Source organism: Cryptomeria japonica, chromosome 7 (assembly GCF_030272615.1).
Source record: "Cryptomeria japonica chromosome 7, Sugi_1.0, whole genome shotgun sequence".
Lineage (NCBI taxonomy): Eukaryota > Viridiplantae > Streptophyta > Pinopsida > Cupressales > Cupressaceae > Cryptomeria > Cryptomeria japonica.
In genome coordinates this window covers 851,073,086-851,090,680 of record NC_081411.1, presented here as the reverse complement: position 1 = coordinate 851,090,680, position 17,595 = coordinate 851,073,086, and the positions used below count along the sequence as shown (strand labels likewise).

Sequence of the window (17,595 nt, the reverse complement as noted above, 5' to 3'; positions counted from 1 at the left end):
ATTCAACTCCTAGGACTCCTCAACAAAATGGAGTAGCTAAAAAGAGCAACTAAATTGTTTAGGAGATGGCAAGAACCATGTTGAAGCAAGATGAGTTACCAAATATGTATTTGAGAGAAGCTTGTGAAACAAATTTATATATTTTGAACATAGCTCAAATTAGACCATGGACTACAAAGACACCATATGAATTTGGAAAGGAAGACCAACTTTAGTGAGAAATCTTATAATTTTCAGAAGCAAATGCAACATCAAAAGAGGTGAAGAAAATTTGGGTAAGTGTGATTCTAGATTAGATGAAGGTGTTTTTCTTGGTTATTTTATGACAACAAAGGCTTACAGATCTATTATAATAAAAGATTGAGAAGAATAATGGAAAGTGTAAATGTGAGTATGGACGAACAATACAATCAATTAAGGTTCCAAATGAAGATGAAAAAGATGAACCAATCCATAAAAGTGATGAAGACTTGCGAAGTGAAATAGAAATTACAAGTGCTAAGAGTCTAGTAAAGTATGCACAGAAGAATCATTCCAAATATCAGGTCATAGGAGATAAAGACAATGTCATTTAAACCTAGAGAAGAACAAAGATAGCACGTGATAGGTGCATTATGCCTTACTGTAAAAAATTGAACCGAATTCTTTTTCAAAGGTAAACAAAGATAAAGGTTGGTTAAATTCTATGGTGGAAGACCTATCTCAAATTAAGAAGAATGACACATGGGAATTGGTTCCGAGATTTAAAGACAAGAATGTGATTAGTATCAAATGGATCTTTAGAAATAAGTTAAAAGAAGAATGAAAAGTGATTCAGAATAAAGCCAAACTTGTGTGGAATGGATATGCTCAAGTTGAAGGAATTTATTTTGAGGAGACCTTTTCTCTGGTAGCAAGATCAGAGGCAATTAGGATGTTTTTGGTATTATCTGCATTTAAAAACTTCAAGGTTTACAAGATGGATGTTTAATTTGCATTTGTAAATGGTGAATTAGAGGAAGAGGTCTACATTGAACAAGCAGAAGGGTTTCAATGTTTAGACAAACCAGATTTTGTATGTAGATTGAAGAAGACTATTTATGAACTTAAACAAGCCCTTAGAACATCGTATCCAGATTGTATAAATATCTACAACATCAAGGTTTGCATGAGAGAGAGTGCAAACAACAATCTATACATAAAATCAAAAGATGATTAGTTTTTTTTATTTTAGTAGTTTATGTTGATGTCATTATCTTTGGAGGTAGTAGTGATGCAATGTGCAAGGAGTTTCACCTATGGTTACTATTAGGTTCATGTTGAGCAAGGATGATGATTCCACATTAGCAATTAGACCATGTACATGTTAATGATTAGTAGTTTGTTGTATGTGATTGCATCTAGATCAAATATCATGCAAATGGTTGGAATGGTTTCTTGGTTTTAGGCAACACCCAAGGAAGCTCATGTCAAGGCAGTCAAAAGGATTTTTTAGTACCTAAATGCAACAATAGATTTTGGTTTATAGTATCTCATGAGTGAGAAGTTCAATTTGACTGCATTCATTGATGCAAATTGGGTTGGATGTATAGATGATTGAAAGTGTACAAGTGGTAGATTGTTCTTTCTTGGTGATTATATTGTGTCATGGTTGAGAAAAATGTAGGACTCAATGTCTCTATCTACAACAACACATAGTATATTGCAACAGTTTCTTGTTACACTCAAGTGTTATGAATGAAGCAAAACTTGAATGAGGTGAAGGTAGAATTTGATGAACCTATTTCAATTTTTTGTGATAATACAAGTTAAATAAATATTTCAAAGAATCATCTCTAGTGACTACTAGTATATATTTTCTAATGTAGTAATTTTTCCAATAAATTTTTAATATCATTATAAATTTACAAATGACAAAATTAATATTTTAAAGGAATATTTTTAAACTTATAAATACATATTAAACAATATAACATCTATTTTTTTTGAGTAATATTTAATTATTAATTTTATGTTTAAATTTTTAATACTAATATATGTCAAAGGATTTATAATAACTACATTGAAAAACATCCTATTTTAAAATAACAATGTGTCATGCTATACACAAACAATAAATATGAAAAAAAAATTAAATAAGACTCATTTCAAATATTTATTATTAAATTACTCTTTTTGTTCATTGATATTAAAATTATAATATTATTTCAACACCCTAATTCAAAATATTCATAAAAATTCATATAAAAGGAAAGGTAGTAATATTACATAGTTTTTAATTTTAATGCAAGGTATTGATAAGCTTAAAAGAGAGCTTAAATTTTCAACAATGACTTGCGATTTACTTTGTGAGGCTTTACATCATATAATAATTTTAGATTTGGTCGCATCTAGGTGATGCTCACAGAGGTGAAGCATTGAGCCTTGCCAAGAGGTCCAAGGTTAAGCCCACTTAGCTTGCAACCCCATTTGCAAAACCTTTAGCAAGTGTTGTGCGTTATGAACCATTCATTATAGAGCCCCTTAAGCTCATCAATTGATAAGTAAAAGATATTTTTCACAAGTCAAATTATGATATTGCTATCAGGATTCATTCAACTATGTAGTTTTCAAGTCAAACTCATTGACCCATGTTTCATTAGTAGACGCTCATAAAAACCCATCTCTCGTGAGAATGAATGATCCACTTAGCATTCATTGCATCTAGGTGATGTACATAGAGGTGAAGCATTGTACCTTTTAGCATTCATTGCATCTAGGTGATGTACATAGAGGTGAAGCATTGTACCTTCCCGAGAGGTCACCCACCCTAGTACTACTCCAATTCAAGCATACTTAACCACAAAGTTTCCTCCAAGGGTAAGCCCACTTTAACTTTTGTTATTTTGAAGACAATGTTGGATTGAAAATCATGAAAAAAAATGAGATTGCAAATTAATTCAAAAACTGCAATGCTCTCATTGTAACAAGAAATGACATACAAGAGACAAGTGTTGGGATTTACATCTCTATAACCTATGTGGATTGTGAAATGACATGTTGAAACAAAGAATTGAAGAATGAATGTATGATAGGATACATAAAAATGGATGAGTTATGAATCAAGTTGGCACAAGATAATAGATAGGATAAAAAAATTATAAGCATAATTGTTCCTATATGAAAAATAAATCGTTGTCTTGCCAAATGTCTACAAATGTCAAAAAACGAAGTTGGAGGAAACAATTTCTATGATTCGTTTTGGTGATGTGGATGAAGTTATTATTTGCAAAAGGGATTATTGGCATGTGTATAACTAATTCAAGTGGAAATTTAACAAAGATGATTGATACTATAGCATTGCTAATTTATTTGAGATTTTGTATAATTTGTTGGTGATAGTTTTGGACATTGTTTAGTCCTGAATATTACAGATTTGGGGATGCAAATTTTGATATTGTTAGTACTAGAGTTTTTTCGAATTGTTAATAGAGAAGAGATGACCATATATGCTCATGATTGAAGTAAGCACCTCAGTTTCTTTATTGTTTTATATCAATTCACACATCTAATATGGTGGACAAATCAACACTACTACGAAACAAGCAAAAACATTAATCTCCTTATTGAGAATGGCAATTGTGACCCAGGACTGCAAATAGTAAAATTGCTTGCTTCCATAACTTAATCTCAAAATATGATAACGCAAAAACTTTCTTGGCAATAAATAAATATGCACTAGAAGAAATTCATTTTGGAGATCAGAAATGTCTCCACAAATCCTGTGCACAAAATTTACTCTACACTGCAAAACTGTAGTCTTTCACTTAGAGATGCCATAAAATAGTTGTGCGTTGAAAGACCTTCATGCCTTTGTCAGAGGACTGAATCACCCACCTCACCCAATTATCAAGTATAGCGTTATTATTGAATTTTAATTAAAAATAAGAAGACTTAAACACCATGTATGAAAATTATTATGTGAACTACTTTGAAAATGCTTCTTTAACTGCTCATCTCTCCAAACTCAAAGCATCTCTACTGAGGATTTGGTGGCCTGCCGTTTGCTGCTGCTACCCTAGAACCCCATTCAAGCAACTCTTTGCTTGTGTCATCCTTGTGTACTATTACTTCAATAAAGCATAAGCAGTCCTTTTTAGGTCCCTGGGCAGTTTGAATAGCCTCAATAACCTCTTCTTCTGTTTTGACCTGAAGAAACAAACATATAATTAGAGGAAAAAAGAATGATAGAAAATGCTAAATTTGAACTCGGATAACAGATGAAACTGATTAAATGACCTGAAGTGAGAATTTAATTCAAATTTTCCAAGAAAAATGACATGAAAAATCTAATTGTGCAATCCAACAAGATTCAAATCACATATAAGTACCAATAAATAAGGAACTAGTTCACTATGGCAGGATGGATACTCCTCAATCTTTCACTATCATTCACTATCAGACAAAGAGGTATCAACTTAAACTCATGAAAAACTAACTGACACCCCACATGAGACATTGCAACTAAAATAACATCCCAATTTACAGATTTCCCCTGAATGTAACATGGCTTATTGTTCAAAAAAAAAATTAAAATGCTTTGGCCAAATCCAAGCTGATGAAATGGACAATTAATAACACTAGAACATTTTTATGTATAGAAAAGAGATCCAAGTAGAAGGAATTCCAATTTAATCACAACTACAGTACTAGACCTCGGAATAAACAGAAAATAAGCTTTAAAGCCTCCTCCTAATAGTACTAGTCAGATGGTGGAGCTCAATACCAATTGAACACATTTTGAAATTTTAACTAAGATTTGTAACAGAAAAACATCAGGCAAAGAATGAAAACCTTAACAGAATCAGCTGTAACATTAATGAAAGCATAATATACCTTGGCAGTCCAGCATTTCCCTTGACCATTATGAATGGCATCTACTAGACCAGTGTAGTTCCAATTCTTTATGACATTGTATGGTCCATCATGAATTTCAACCTCGATTGTGTAACCTCCATTATTGATCAAAAATACGATACTTTTCTGGCCGTATCGAATCATGGTGGAAACATCCTGGGCTGTTACCTGATCAAATAAGAACACAAGTATTTATCAAGCTAATTGACAATCATGGCATGCTAGACTTACCAATAGGTAAAATAGAACTTAAATAGTTACAGATTCATGAAAGAAAGAGCTTTGCATCCACACCTGAAAGCTTCCATCACCTATACAGGCAATGACCCGCTTATCTGGAGTGGCTTGAGCATATCCCAGTGTAGCTCCGACAGACCAACCAATTGACCCATACTGCATCTGAAACTCATACCTACATAATCAACATTAGATCAAATCATTCAACACTTGCACAAACCCAAGAATAGAAAAACAACATCATAAGTTACTGGTTCTAGGCACCAGGGACTCCCATTTTATATTAAATATTACAGTTGGTTATTGGAATAAAATCTCTCTTGTAAGGGCAATCAGATCACAGTTTCCTTATGAATTATTGACTTTAACATAAACCCTAACGTAGAATAGCATGCTTTGTAATATGCACCATGGTGCATTTATAGAAGCATAACAGGACTATTGGGTGCATGTAACGAAATTCTGTTCTACACAAGATCTTAACTACACTCTCAGATTCTCAACCCTCGCATCGAAATTTTATTGAAGCATAAAAGATCTATCCTGTTTATTCTTCAGACTAAACCTGATACCCAATTCCAAGTAGGGGCATGAATAGTTGCAATAAATTGTAGGAACTATTTTCAGTGCAAATTTTTAACTTGTAATTAGAGCTTCTTGATACAATAAACGATGTATTATAGTTCTATGAATTTTTTCAAGAGATTTTACTTTACCCGCATTTCTCTGGGAGTTTAAGCTTCTGGCAATTGAACCAAGAATCGCCAGTTTCAGCAATGACAGCTGTATCGTTTGATAGCATGGCCTGCAACCAAGCAGATTTTAATATTTACCCATTAAATAACAGAACAAGAAGAAAACCAACAATTAAATTATTGACTGACCATAATTCATATTATAACATGGAGGGAGTCTCTACAATCTTACCTGAATGTGTTTGAATAACACATTGACTCTAAGAGCCTCGTTTGGAGCACCTTTCAAGGGAACACCGTGAGGTACAAAGATACGCTGATAATTCTCAAAGGCTGTTGCATTGCGCTTCAACTTCTTTGCGAGGGCTTCTAAGAAATCTTTCATTAGTACACAGCCAAAAGTGGGTCCATTTGTGACAGTTACCCTGTTAGGCTGCACAATTATAGCTTTTTCCTTCTTCAAGAGCAACGAATATCCCACTGAACTATAATCATTGAAAATGGGCCCTGCAAATATATATGCATCTGCAGACTCAACTATTTCAGCACAGAATGCAGTGCTGACTGCACCCCAGTAAGTTCCTATGTAGTGTGGAAGAGTCTCTAAAACCTGCCCTTTAGCAGATGGCATTGCAGCCACAGCATAACCTGAAGCATTTGCTAATTCCCCAAATGCATCTTTTGCCTTAGCAGCCCTGAGCTTTGGACCCCCAACCAACACAGGCTTAACTGCTGCATTTAGAAACTCTGCAGCAGTGTCCACAGCTGCTTCCAGACTTCTTGGATTGCTTAGCCTACAATTAATGGAGCAAAAAACACTATTACTAAAACAAGTTAAAAGTAGCTTCAAATGCATTGACCAGTATTAAGAGATTCATCAAAGACAAACCTTGCTTTATATTAAATTAATGTAAATTAATGTATTCTGCTAACCACCAAGGCACTTCAAAGTTCAAACATTGCAAAAACTATACGAACATACCATTGTGGAACAAAACAAATGCACACTTCCAAAATCACCTTGAAAAGGACACGCGCTCATAGGAATCAGCCTAAAGGGAATAGAGTTGACAAGGATGGTTCTTATTAGTGTTATTCCCATATCATTAATACAAGAAAAGTCAAGTACCCCGAATACCACAGAACCCCACGGCAATGTCAATTTAATCTCTTGCCACAGAAAACCAATGGTTTGAATGAAAATTTAAAACTCGGTACTGTGGAAAAATGTTGGAAATGACGGTAATGGTGTATAGTGAACCATGTCTGCTAAAAAATACAGTGGCCCAAACGAGGAAGAGGTGAATACAGCAGAAGGACAATAGTAGCAGGTCAGAGACATGTTGGATATGCAGAGGCAATCCTATTTGGTTTTTTACTGCTATAAATTATCTCTGAAGCTAAGCATTGAACTCATGCACATACGCATCGGTTAGCTTGAGCCCTGAGCCTCACTAGGGAAAAATTAATCTGGCAACACTTAAAAGAAAACCAAAGAAAAGTCCTTCAAATAAGGACTTTCGTATGGATTTCACTAAATTCTACAAATGAAAAGATTGGCCAACCAAAGTACACTTGCAGACATTAAAATCTTGATCATCCATGGTGAAAACTGTTCATTCCGAAATCAAATCCACAACATGAAGAACCCTCGCACATTATAATTGAAAACATAAGCAGTAAGTAGGAAATATTTAACAAAAAGGAAAAAGAAAGCCCACCTGGAGGTGAGACAGAATGGAACAGGCTCATGACTGAACGTGTGGTAGGGAATTGCAGAGAGATTACAGCTGATGCTGATATACACTGGCTTGCTCTCTATAAGCGCTGTAGAAATCGCATGGTCAATGAGCTCGTTGGCATCATCCAAATTGTTCACAATCACCTAAAAGCACACAAAAAAGGAACACAGTTGAAAGAGAAATCCAAAACAGGAAAAAGAAGAGCAAAATGATCGAAAGAACAGGGGACTACCTGAGCGCATGTTACAGTCTGAAAGCATCGATACTCCTGGCTAAAGTCAGAAAGGCCAGTGGTATGATGAAGAATACGGTTGGTGCCATAGTCATTGGAGTTGGGTCCCCCGACTATGCATATGATCGGCAGATTCTCACTGTAAGCCCCTGCAATGGCGTTGATCACAGAGAGGCCACCAACAGTGAAGGTGACAACACAGGCTCCCACGCCTCTGGAGCGAGCATAGCCATCTGCAGCGTAGCCGGCATTGAGCTCGTTACAGCACCCCACCAAATTGAGCTCAGGCTCTGCAATCAGATGATCCAGCAATGTCAGATTGAAGTCCCCTGGCACTGAGAAAACGTCACGCACGCCCACCTGGACAAGCCTTCGAGCCAGGTGGCGTCCCAGCGTGGCAGACCCCACCGCATTGCCAGACCCCTGCAACGCGCAGTTTACAGTCTTGTTGCAGGGTGGACATCCCAAATCGTTGCTCTCAGGCCACTGTGAGTTTAAATCTACACTCGATTCCATTTCCCCCTCTTTCTCTAAAAAAATTCCTCAACTTTTTCGCCTGTCACAAACAAATTTTCTGCCAAATTTAGAGATTTTTGAATCGATGATGTATGGTGCTGGATCGGAGTGAATTTATAGGTAGCCCCCAGGAATAAAGAATTGCTTCTAGGAGTAACCTTTTGGGATTCAGTTGGTAAAACAGGCGGAATTGTGAAACCATGAAACGGCTGATGAATCTACTGGCCGACGTTGCGTAGTTTTAGGGACGGTGACAAAACTGAAATTTGGGACCCTCTTGTCTTGTGGTGCTTTTGCCACGTGTGATAATTGTACGGAGAATTTAACGAATTTTCTTCTGTTAATGGATTCCTCACTGTATCGATTTTCGTACCGCGTGCATGTGGTATCTTCGCTGGCGAGAATCGTGGATCATGGAATTGTGTGGGAAACAGAGTATATATGTAAAATTTGGGATTATAAAAAAGCTCTAAAATTTGTGATCAATTGGAGTGCGTGGCTCATGTTTTGCGGCAATGGTATTGACTGGTATTGCTTGGAGCAGCAAATGGTATTGACTGGTCTCGCTTGAATGGTCTTCACGACCTTCAAAAGATTTTTGTAATGTCGGCGATGAAATGGCATGACGTTGCAGACTATGACGCCATGTGTCAAAACGCCTTCCCCACAAATTCACAACTACTTCCGCAAGCTCTTGGATTGTTTAAAAATGAAAAAAAAGACTATTTGAACTATTATTAAAATGGACGGTTAAGATTTGATTATGTTATCTTGTTTTTTTTTTTTTTTTAATGAAGGATCGGGGAGTTTGATCCAAAACATTGAGGAAAAAAATTCACATAATTGATAGTAGAAACTAAGCACAACAACCGTCAAGATTTTCGAAAAGTAGAGACAGTATAAGATGAATGCTTCTACGATCAAGCTAAGGATATTAACTTTCTAAAATGACTTGAAAATCTTGTTCATCCTTTCGAAAGTTTAGGTAGCTTCTATATTTCATATTTTACATTTTCGCTACGCAATGCATAGGTAATATTTCTAGAGAAATGTGAGTCTGCATTTTAGAGTTTGATTTGGTGGGATGCCATTTTTAGATTTACCTTATATTTTGGTTTATCGAAGATAAACTAGCAATCGTACTTAAGTGTGCAATAGGTATGAGGTGTGGAATTTCAATTACATAAAATTTTGGTCTATTAGTTGCATACATCATGACTAAAACAAAACCTCTAAATCGGGAGGATAATAGGCTCCATTAACAATAGGGTCATGTTATGTTTGGAATATGGAGGGAGAGAGGATATATATATAGAGAGAGAGAGAGAGGATATATATATATATATATAGAGAGAGAGAGAGAGAGAGAGAGAGAGAGGATATATATATATATATATATATATATATATATAGAGAGAGAGAGAGAGAGAGAGAGAGAGAGAGAGAGAGAGAGAGAGAGAGAGAGAGAGAGAGAGAGAGAGAGAGAGAGAGAGAGAGAGAGAGAGGGGCAAACTAGGCCCTTAAGTGGCGATGAAAATTTAAAAAAAAAAATAGTGTACAGGAATATACTAGTAATGGGGGCAAAAAAATTGGTTGAAGGAACAAATAATGTGAGAGAGACATATTAAGAGAGACAGAGAGTGTCCTCATGCTTGAATATCATAAAATTAAATCTGATTAGGGCGTAAAGATGATCATAATTCTTTAACTAATCAAATATAATCAAACACAACACAATAGAATATCAAATATGAAAGAAATGAAAGCTTTAAACGAATTCAAACTCCCTATTTCTGATTTGTGCTTCCATTGTTCTTCTCCAAAATTGCGTGGGTGGCTCTCAAGTATTGCACTAAAATGCTTGGATAGATTGGCAATTGTTTTGAAGAGTACGATCTAGCTTGATTTGAGAAAGTGATCTTTGTTTATATTAATTTTTATGAGAGATGGGGAGGGATTTTAAACTCAAGTCCTGATTGGGAGTGAACTGATTTAGATTGATCAATTAACAGAGTTGATTGATTTGTTAACTCATTTGATTGAGTAGTCAACTAGATAGATTGGATAGTGGGCTGAATAGATTAGTCAGTTGACTGAATTGATGGATTAGATGACTGAATTGATTGATCAATCGGAAAAGGTGATTGAGAGTGAAAAGGGGAGATTGGAGAGTTAACTAAGTTAACTGATTTGATCAATTAGTTATGATTTCAACATGTGTTGTAGGAGATTGAAATTGAATTTGATTTTCATTTTCAATTTGGATTTTAATTTGGACTTTCGAATGTTGAAATGCACATGAAATTAATTGAAATTCAGATTTGGTGAAATGTTAATTTGATAATTTGGAATTAGATGAAATTAATTGAAATCCACATTTGGGGAATTGTGAATTTGAGAGAAATGAAATTAGATGGAATTATTTGAAATTTGAATTTGGGGAATTGGAGGAATAAGGTTAATTAATTTAAATGAAATTATTTAATCATTAGAAATGTGATTAATTAAATAATAAAGATTATTTAATTAAGAAAATTAATCGTAATTAATTAAATAATTAATATTTTAGATAGGGCTAACCGATTAATTAATTAAGGAATAAAAATTGAATAATTAGAAATGATGAATGTGATGATTGAGTTAGTTTAGAAGAATAATTAGCTTAATTAAATAATTAAAGAATTACTTAATTAATTAAGACGAATAATTAGTGTATGATGAAAAAGACATTTTTCAGTGTCTACATTTGCCCCTCTTTGACACAATGTCAAAATGACGTTGTTTCAAAGAAAATGAAAAAAATTTACCCCAGTATGCCACGGTGACGCTTATAGTGTAAATATGCCGCCTCGGAAAAAGTGGTCAAAAAATTATGAAATTGAGACCATTTTTTCGATATAGTCGTAGTGAGCAACTGTGTGAAGTTTTGTGTGATTCCAAGTTCATTTGACTATGCTACAAGTGCTTTGAAGTTCAAGGGGACTGCAACCGTTGGAGAGGTAAAAACCCTAATTTTGAGCTATAAATAGTGATTAGGCCTTTTAATTAGCTCATTTACATGCATTTGATTTTGTGGCACTCTTCTTGATTTTAGTGCTTTCCTGCGACTTTGGAGCATGATGGTGGGCCATAGAGCGAGATTGCACTTGTCCGATCGAGTGCATTCATATTAGAGATTGCCTGGCACTTGAGGACCGGTAAGTTTTCCAAAAATTTTGCTCATTGTTGCATGTTTTTTCAAAAAAAATATCATTTTTGTCAGAGCAAATTTTTCAGTTGATGCGCAATTGCATATCAATTTATTTGCAATTGATTATATTTGTGCGCATTTGACTTTAGTAATTCACAATTGGCTATTTGGCTCACAATTGTGTTTATTAGTACACACTTGTCTTTAATAATTCATAAATGCTTTAAATGATGTGCAATTGATGTTAATGGTGCACAATTGGTTAAATGGTGCGCATTTGACTTAAGTAATGTGCAATTGACTGTCTTCCTTATATCTGATTCACAATTGATGTTTTTGTGATTTTTCCAAAATTTATGAGTTGATATTTGTCATGTGAATATAGTATCTGATATTTTCACGTGTTTCATCTTGTAGGCACATTACCCTGTCCTGGTTGGTAGGTAGACGCGGACAGATGGTCTTGAGTGTCGCTATGAACTTATCGATGAGGAGACTGCCTTCATCAGACATTTAGGTTTATATCACATATTGCACTTGCCAAAGGTTACGACCAATAGGGCCATGATCACTGCTTTAGTCGAGCGATAGCACTCTGAGACTTGTTCATTTCACTTACCTACTGCACGAGGCATTAGTCACATTAGAGGATGGGTGGCGCATTCTGCATATTCCTATTCATGGTGCCGGAGTTACTTTCGATTGTGATGATGGTGTTGCTGGACTGTGTGATTTGTTCAAGTGCTTAGAGGAGGATTTATCCATGCGGGGTCGATATGAGATCCCATGGGATGATCTTTGATTATGATGACCTTACCATCATTTTATGCTCTATTGTTGCTAGCTTACTTATTCTTGATCAGCAGACACATGGTTTCCATGTCGGATGGGGTAGATTCATATGAGACATGATTATTGATAGACATGTTTTTGCTTGGGGTTAGTGCTTATTAGCCACTTTATATCACCAGATGCATGGTATTGTATACTTAGAGCAGAAATCCATTGGTTGTGGTATCACTTTGCTCCAGGTATGGGCTTGGGAGCATATGGCTATCTTTTGTTCGATGGTTCATGTTGATCTTGTTGATGAGCAACCATATGCTTATAGATATACAACTAACATTAGACATAGGGCATCAGGGAACACCATTTACTGAAGACATCAGGTTGATATACTGCAGTATTTCTCTTGGAGACTGTATCTTGATAGTCGCAGTTGGGCTAATGGTGCACAACATTTACCTTATTACATGCAGCAGTGTTATATCATTGGTCGAGATGTTGGTAGACATGGGGTTATTGACATCCATCTTCCTAGCCAGGTACTCTGTCAGTTTGGGGAGGTACATGGTGTGCCAGACGTGACAACTTACTTTGCTCGGATTACATGATAGATCGGGGATTGGGGGGCTTGCGTACAACCTCATGTTGCTATTGCAGAGTTTGATTCTCTTTGGTCGTTAAAGTGGGGTTGGTCAGGTGGAGTTGCAGATCCTGGTGCCACACCACAGTATGATGCTTGGTGGGTACATCATATACCAGTACCTTTGATAGATCCTATGATTCCTCTCTCTCCTCAGCAGATCCAACATAGGAGGGCATAGGGAGGGAGAGAGAGAGGTAGAGGGAGAGGGAGAGATGGAGGAGGCCAAGATAGGGGGGGAGGGTGAGGTGGAGGTAAAATTGGCTTGATAGCTACAGTAGCAACAATAGAGGCAAAGCGAGAGGATAATGAGGGTGATGTAGACATTGGTGGAGACACCGAGTCTATGAGCAGCTCTGACCGAGATGGGAGTGAGAGTGATGATTCTGAGACAGGATCATCTAGCAGTGGAGGGAGTGACGGTGGGGATGGTGGCGGACAGGACATTGAGATGCCCCAGGTTGGAGATGCACCAACTGCAAAGGGGGGTGGTGAGGAGGAGGGTGAGGATGGGTAGGTTTTGAGAGATCAGATTAGGAGCTTAGAGGATCTAGTTGTCACATTGTGACAACATCAAATGGATGATAGGGAGCACTTTCGCAAAGCGTATGGTTCTTTAGAGGAAAAGATAGATCATATTGCGAGAGAGAGAGGGATAGGGATATTGCAAATAGAGATCATCTCCAGCGAGAGCGAGATGATGTAGGGTGAAGGGCACAAGTGGTCATGGATGCGTATGATTAGTTGTTTGGCCTAGGGACTGATGAGCGAAGACAGTTAGATAGATTCTTAACTGCTACTTAGGAGGCTATATATTACAGACAGGCATATGAGAGAGCCATTCCCGAGGATCAGAGGGGGCCTAGCTATCGAGCTTATAGATCTTGGAGTGGATCTAGCAAGGACACAAGTCGATAGACGAGCAATGGAGGCGTGTTGGGTCATCCTAGGGTAGGATCGAGCAGAGGTTGAGACACTTTGTCTTGTACTTGATATGATGTATTTTGACACTTTTTGAGATATATATGATATGCATCTTGGCGGCGTTCTACATGCCTTGTGTTATTTCTATGATGTATGGTTCTATATGATGTGTATATGTGATGTGTTATGTGTGTGTGATGCATCTAGTGTATTCTATTTTATGCAATGTGATGATATGGTTGTGCAACTAATGCTTCTATATGATAATGAGTCTAAAATGATATGTTATTTATCTAAATGAATCTAATGCATTGACATGTACATACATAGTAATACGAGTGAATCTAAGTAACATCTATTTAAGTGCAATGTAACTAATAGAAACTGAACTTAAAATGATATGGAACCTATATGAATGCTTTTGTTGTGACATAATACATTGTTGATTGTACCTCTTGATTTTGACAAAGTGTTAGTAAGAAAGATGATGAAGAGATAGGAGAAAATGAAGAATCAACTGTGTTAACTTGAAAGAAAAATTGATATGATATGATAGGAATGATAGTGATGAGTACTCTTCTTTGCTTTATTCGTAGTGCAATACGTTATCATAATTGAGCCTTATTATGTAACAATGAAGTTTAGTACACCAAGTTATGAGGAACCAGGATGCATAGATATCTCACTGCAAGAAACAAACATGTAGAAGATAAGGAGTGAACCCTCCATTCTGGGAATTATGCTAGGGGTCGAGGTATGCGTGGCATTCACAGGCTGAATGCTCCTATCACAAACACCCACTAGAGAAATTGCCCCATAACTTCATTTGTTCACACCACAAAACAATAAACAAAGTAAAGGATCATGCCCATCATGGCTCCTCTAGTCACTTTTGGACATCCTTGAGTAGCATCGAAACATGATCTTCGCCAATTGATAAAAGATAAAACCAAATTAGACAAAACTCAGCAGCAAAACTGACTGTGCCTTTGCTTTGATTGTTTGATGTGATGGTTGATAATACCTGGTTTCAGAAGTTTTGGACCCCGTTTAAGACCAATATCTCTGGTTTCAAGTGTATTTGATTCTGTCTAAGATATGATAATGATCATGTTGATGTGGATATCGAGGATTGATAAGACTTGATCAGGTTGGTTGCAGATGTTTGATAAGATAGTTATATCTTTTGTTGAACTTTGTGTGAAGTGTTTGCTGGATATCTGCTAGGGTATTTGTTTCTCACGAGACATTTTATTGCAAGTTTTGGTTGATTTTTTATTTTAAGTTTGTTTTTTAATTTTTCGATGTTTAGGGTTTTGTGGTTCATTTTAAAATGTTTATTATTTTGTTGTTTTTTGATTGTTTTTTGGTATTTGTTTAGGGTCTTTTTCTGATTTTTTCATGACTTTATTTGATTTTTAAGATTTTTAGTTTTGCAAATGTTTTTGGATTCTGTCAAGACTTTATCTAAATGTTTTTTATTGATAATTTTCATGATCATTTTCTGATTTTTAAGATTTTTCCAGGAGTTTTACAATTTTTAGGATTTTTTCTAGTTATGCCCCCAATGCAGATCTATGATGACATGATAATCTAGGCGATGTATATGGAGACAATAACTTTTTGATATGAGCTATGCTAATTTGTAGTATGCAAGATGAAGATGTAGTTCCCATTCGAACAAGGATGATCGTGTGTGTCTTTCATTCTGAAATGCACTTATTGAATTAAAGGTGTGAAACATTTCAGAGATAGAAGCTCAACCCATTCTCAGAAGACTTTAGATCATCTAATCTTAACACACCATGTAATCAATATTTATGAATGGAGGTGATAAGTTGATACTTTGTCATGTTTTTATCGTCAAAACTCTTAGGTTTTTGCCATCTTTTGGGTTGCATTGTGGTAGTGAACTATTGTGAATTGACTATATGTATTCCATGTGTTAAACCTGAACTTATGAAATCATGTTTGAACTTTGTCGATCTATTCCTGCAGCCATGCCAATTTATTCCTGCAGCCAAGTGATTTGTTCCTGTTGTTATGTGGATTATTTGGGATAGTATCATATGTGAGTTAATGAATGTATTAATTAAGTAAAATACGTATGCATGTCCTTGTATTGTTGTAGTGCAGATAATAAATGATGTCGCGGTGGACATTCTCCTTTCGCGCCTGAAGAATGAAGAATCACATATGTGATAACTGGAGATCAAACTGAAGAGGAGCCGAGCGAGCACAAGGTACGACATAATCGGAGCAGCCATACATCACTAAGGGAGTTTAACTCTAGTGGGCATTAAATTTGCAAAATATCGCTACGACGTGCAAAGACTGTGGTTCGGTTTAGATCCACGTTTCCTGTAGCCAAGCTCTAGTTATCTTCTTCATCTGTCAATCATCCGCCTCTTCTTCTGGGCATGATTTGAGTTGTCCATTGCAGTCGATCTTTTCTTTATAATAAGCTCTTCCTTTTTCTTTGAGGTTAGACATAATAGAAAGGAATAGAGCAGAGAATTTTGATAAGCGTTCTGGAGTTTTTCTTTTAGAACATGTAATCATTTTTAGGAAGCAATAAATGAAAGATATGTTTGATATCACTCATCCAAGGGGGCCGACTTGGTGAGTGATCCCGTGTTTATGTTCATTGAAATTAGTTCTTCTTTAGTTATTATAGAAGTTCATGCCTTGATTGTTCTTGCAGCCACTAGAAATAGATCCGCTGACTGTTCCTGCAACCAAGCAAGAACAAAGTGATTTCTGTCATTTACATTAGATCATTCCAGCATTGTTTTTATAAGCTTTCATTTAGTCTTCTATGATTTCCATTATTGCCTTTCCTTTCTGCATAATTTTAGTTACTACAACAATGTAGAATAGCCATTGAAGGAGATTAGTGCAGACCCATTTCAAGTTTTACGTCCCTGGGTTGATAACTAAATGAACACTAGCCATGAAAATAGTAACTTTACCAGATGAATGTCCAAACTTCGGATTGAGATTTCAATTAGAGTTATTATTATTATAGTTGAAGTAGACATTTTTGGTGCCGTTGCCGGGGATGGTGTCAAACTAAGAACCTTTTATGGTTATTATAGTTTCTAGTTAATTGTTTGAAAATTTCATGAATCTGCATGCATAGCAGAAGAAGAGACCCTAGAGGTAGATTTCTGCCCACTCACCCTAATCATGCAGAAGAAAATTTCCCAGATATAAATCCTTTTGCTGAACTTTACCAAGCCCCACAGAATTTGAATCACCCTAAATCTGAATTTCCGGAAGGTAGTCTTCAGTTCCTTTTTGGTCCACAAGAAGAAGAATTGCCTATAGTAACAACCCCCAAAAGTCCAATGCAAGGGAACCCTCCTCCTGGTGGGAATAATCCACCACCACCACCAGGTCCAACATTTGAGTTTCCCATCTCTAATCAACATGATAATGCTAACCTCAAGAACATTCCAGCATCTTCACTCCCTAAATTCTATGGGTTGGTGACAGAGGATCCAGATACATTTTTGTTTGAGTTTGATGTTCTCTGTAGGAGTTTTGACTATACTACAGGTGCCCATAGACTCAAAATTTTTCTTGCCACTTTGAAGGAGTCATCCTTGAGATGGTTTATGAGCTTAGGTAGTAGCACAATCAACACATGGGATGAGATGAAATGATTGTTTCTTGCAAAATACAAAGATTATTGTAGAGGTACTGATCACCATGGAGATGATATCTTTAGAATGACACAAACTGAAGATGAGAGT

The 17,595-nt window shown here is 36.1% G+C and overlaps 1 protein-coding gene across 1 annotated transcript; it reads right to left on the bottom strand.

The window, feature by feature from the left end:
• Window positions 1-3,656: 3,656 nt before the first annotated feature.
• Window positions 3,657-8,765, bottom strand: LOC131028965 (pyruvate decarboxylase 2). The gene is made up of 7 exons (XM_057959347.2): window positions 7,782-8,765; window positions 7,529-7,692; window positions 6,040-6,601; window positions 5,829-5,917; window positions 5,170-5,287; window positions 4,855-5,043; window positions 3,657-4,167 (listed from the first exon to the last, which is right to left on the bottom strand). The coding sequence occupies exons 1-7, from the start codon at window positions 8,295-8,297 to the stop codon at window positions 3,997-3,999; spliced, it is 1,809 nt and encodes a 602-aa protein (XP_057815330.1). The 5' UTR covers window positions 8,298-8,765; the 3' UTR covers window positions 3,657-3,996.
• Window positions 8,766-17,595: the final 8,830 nt, after the last annotated feature.

Excerpts from the sequence above, each read along its gene's own strand:
- LOC131028965 (XM_057959347.2), bottom strand. The coding sequence starts at position 8,297 with ATGGAATCGAGTGTAGATTTAAACTCACAGTGGCCTGAGAGCAACGAT. Across the intron at positions 5,288-5,828 it reads AAACTCCCAGAGAAATGCGG|GTATGAGTTTCAGATGCAGT; the intron begins GTAAAGTAAAAT and ends TTGATTATGTAG. Across the intron at positions 5,044-5,169 it reads TAGGTGATGGAAGCTTTCAG|GTAACAGCCCAGGATGTTTC; the intron begins GTGTGGATGCAA and ends TTATTTGATCAG.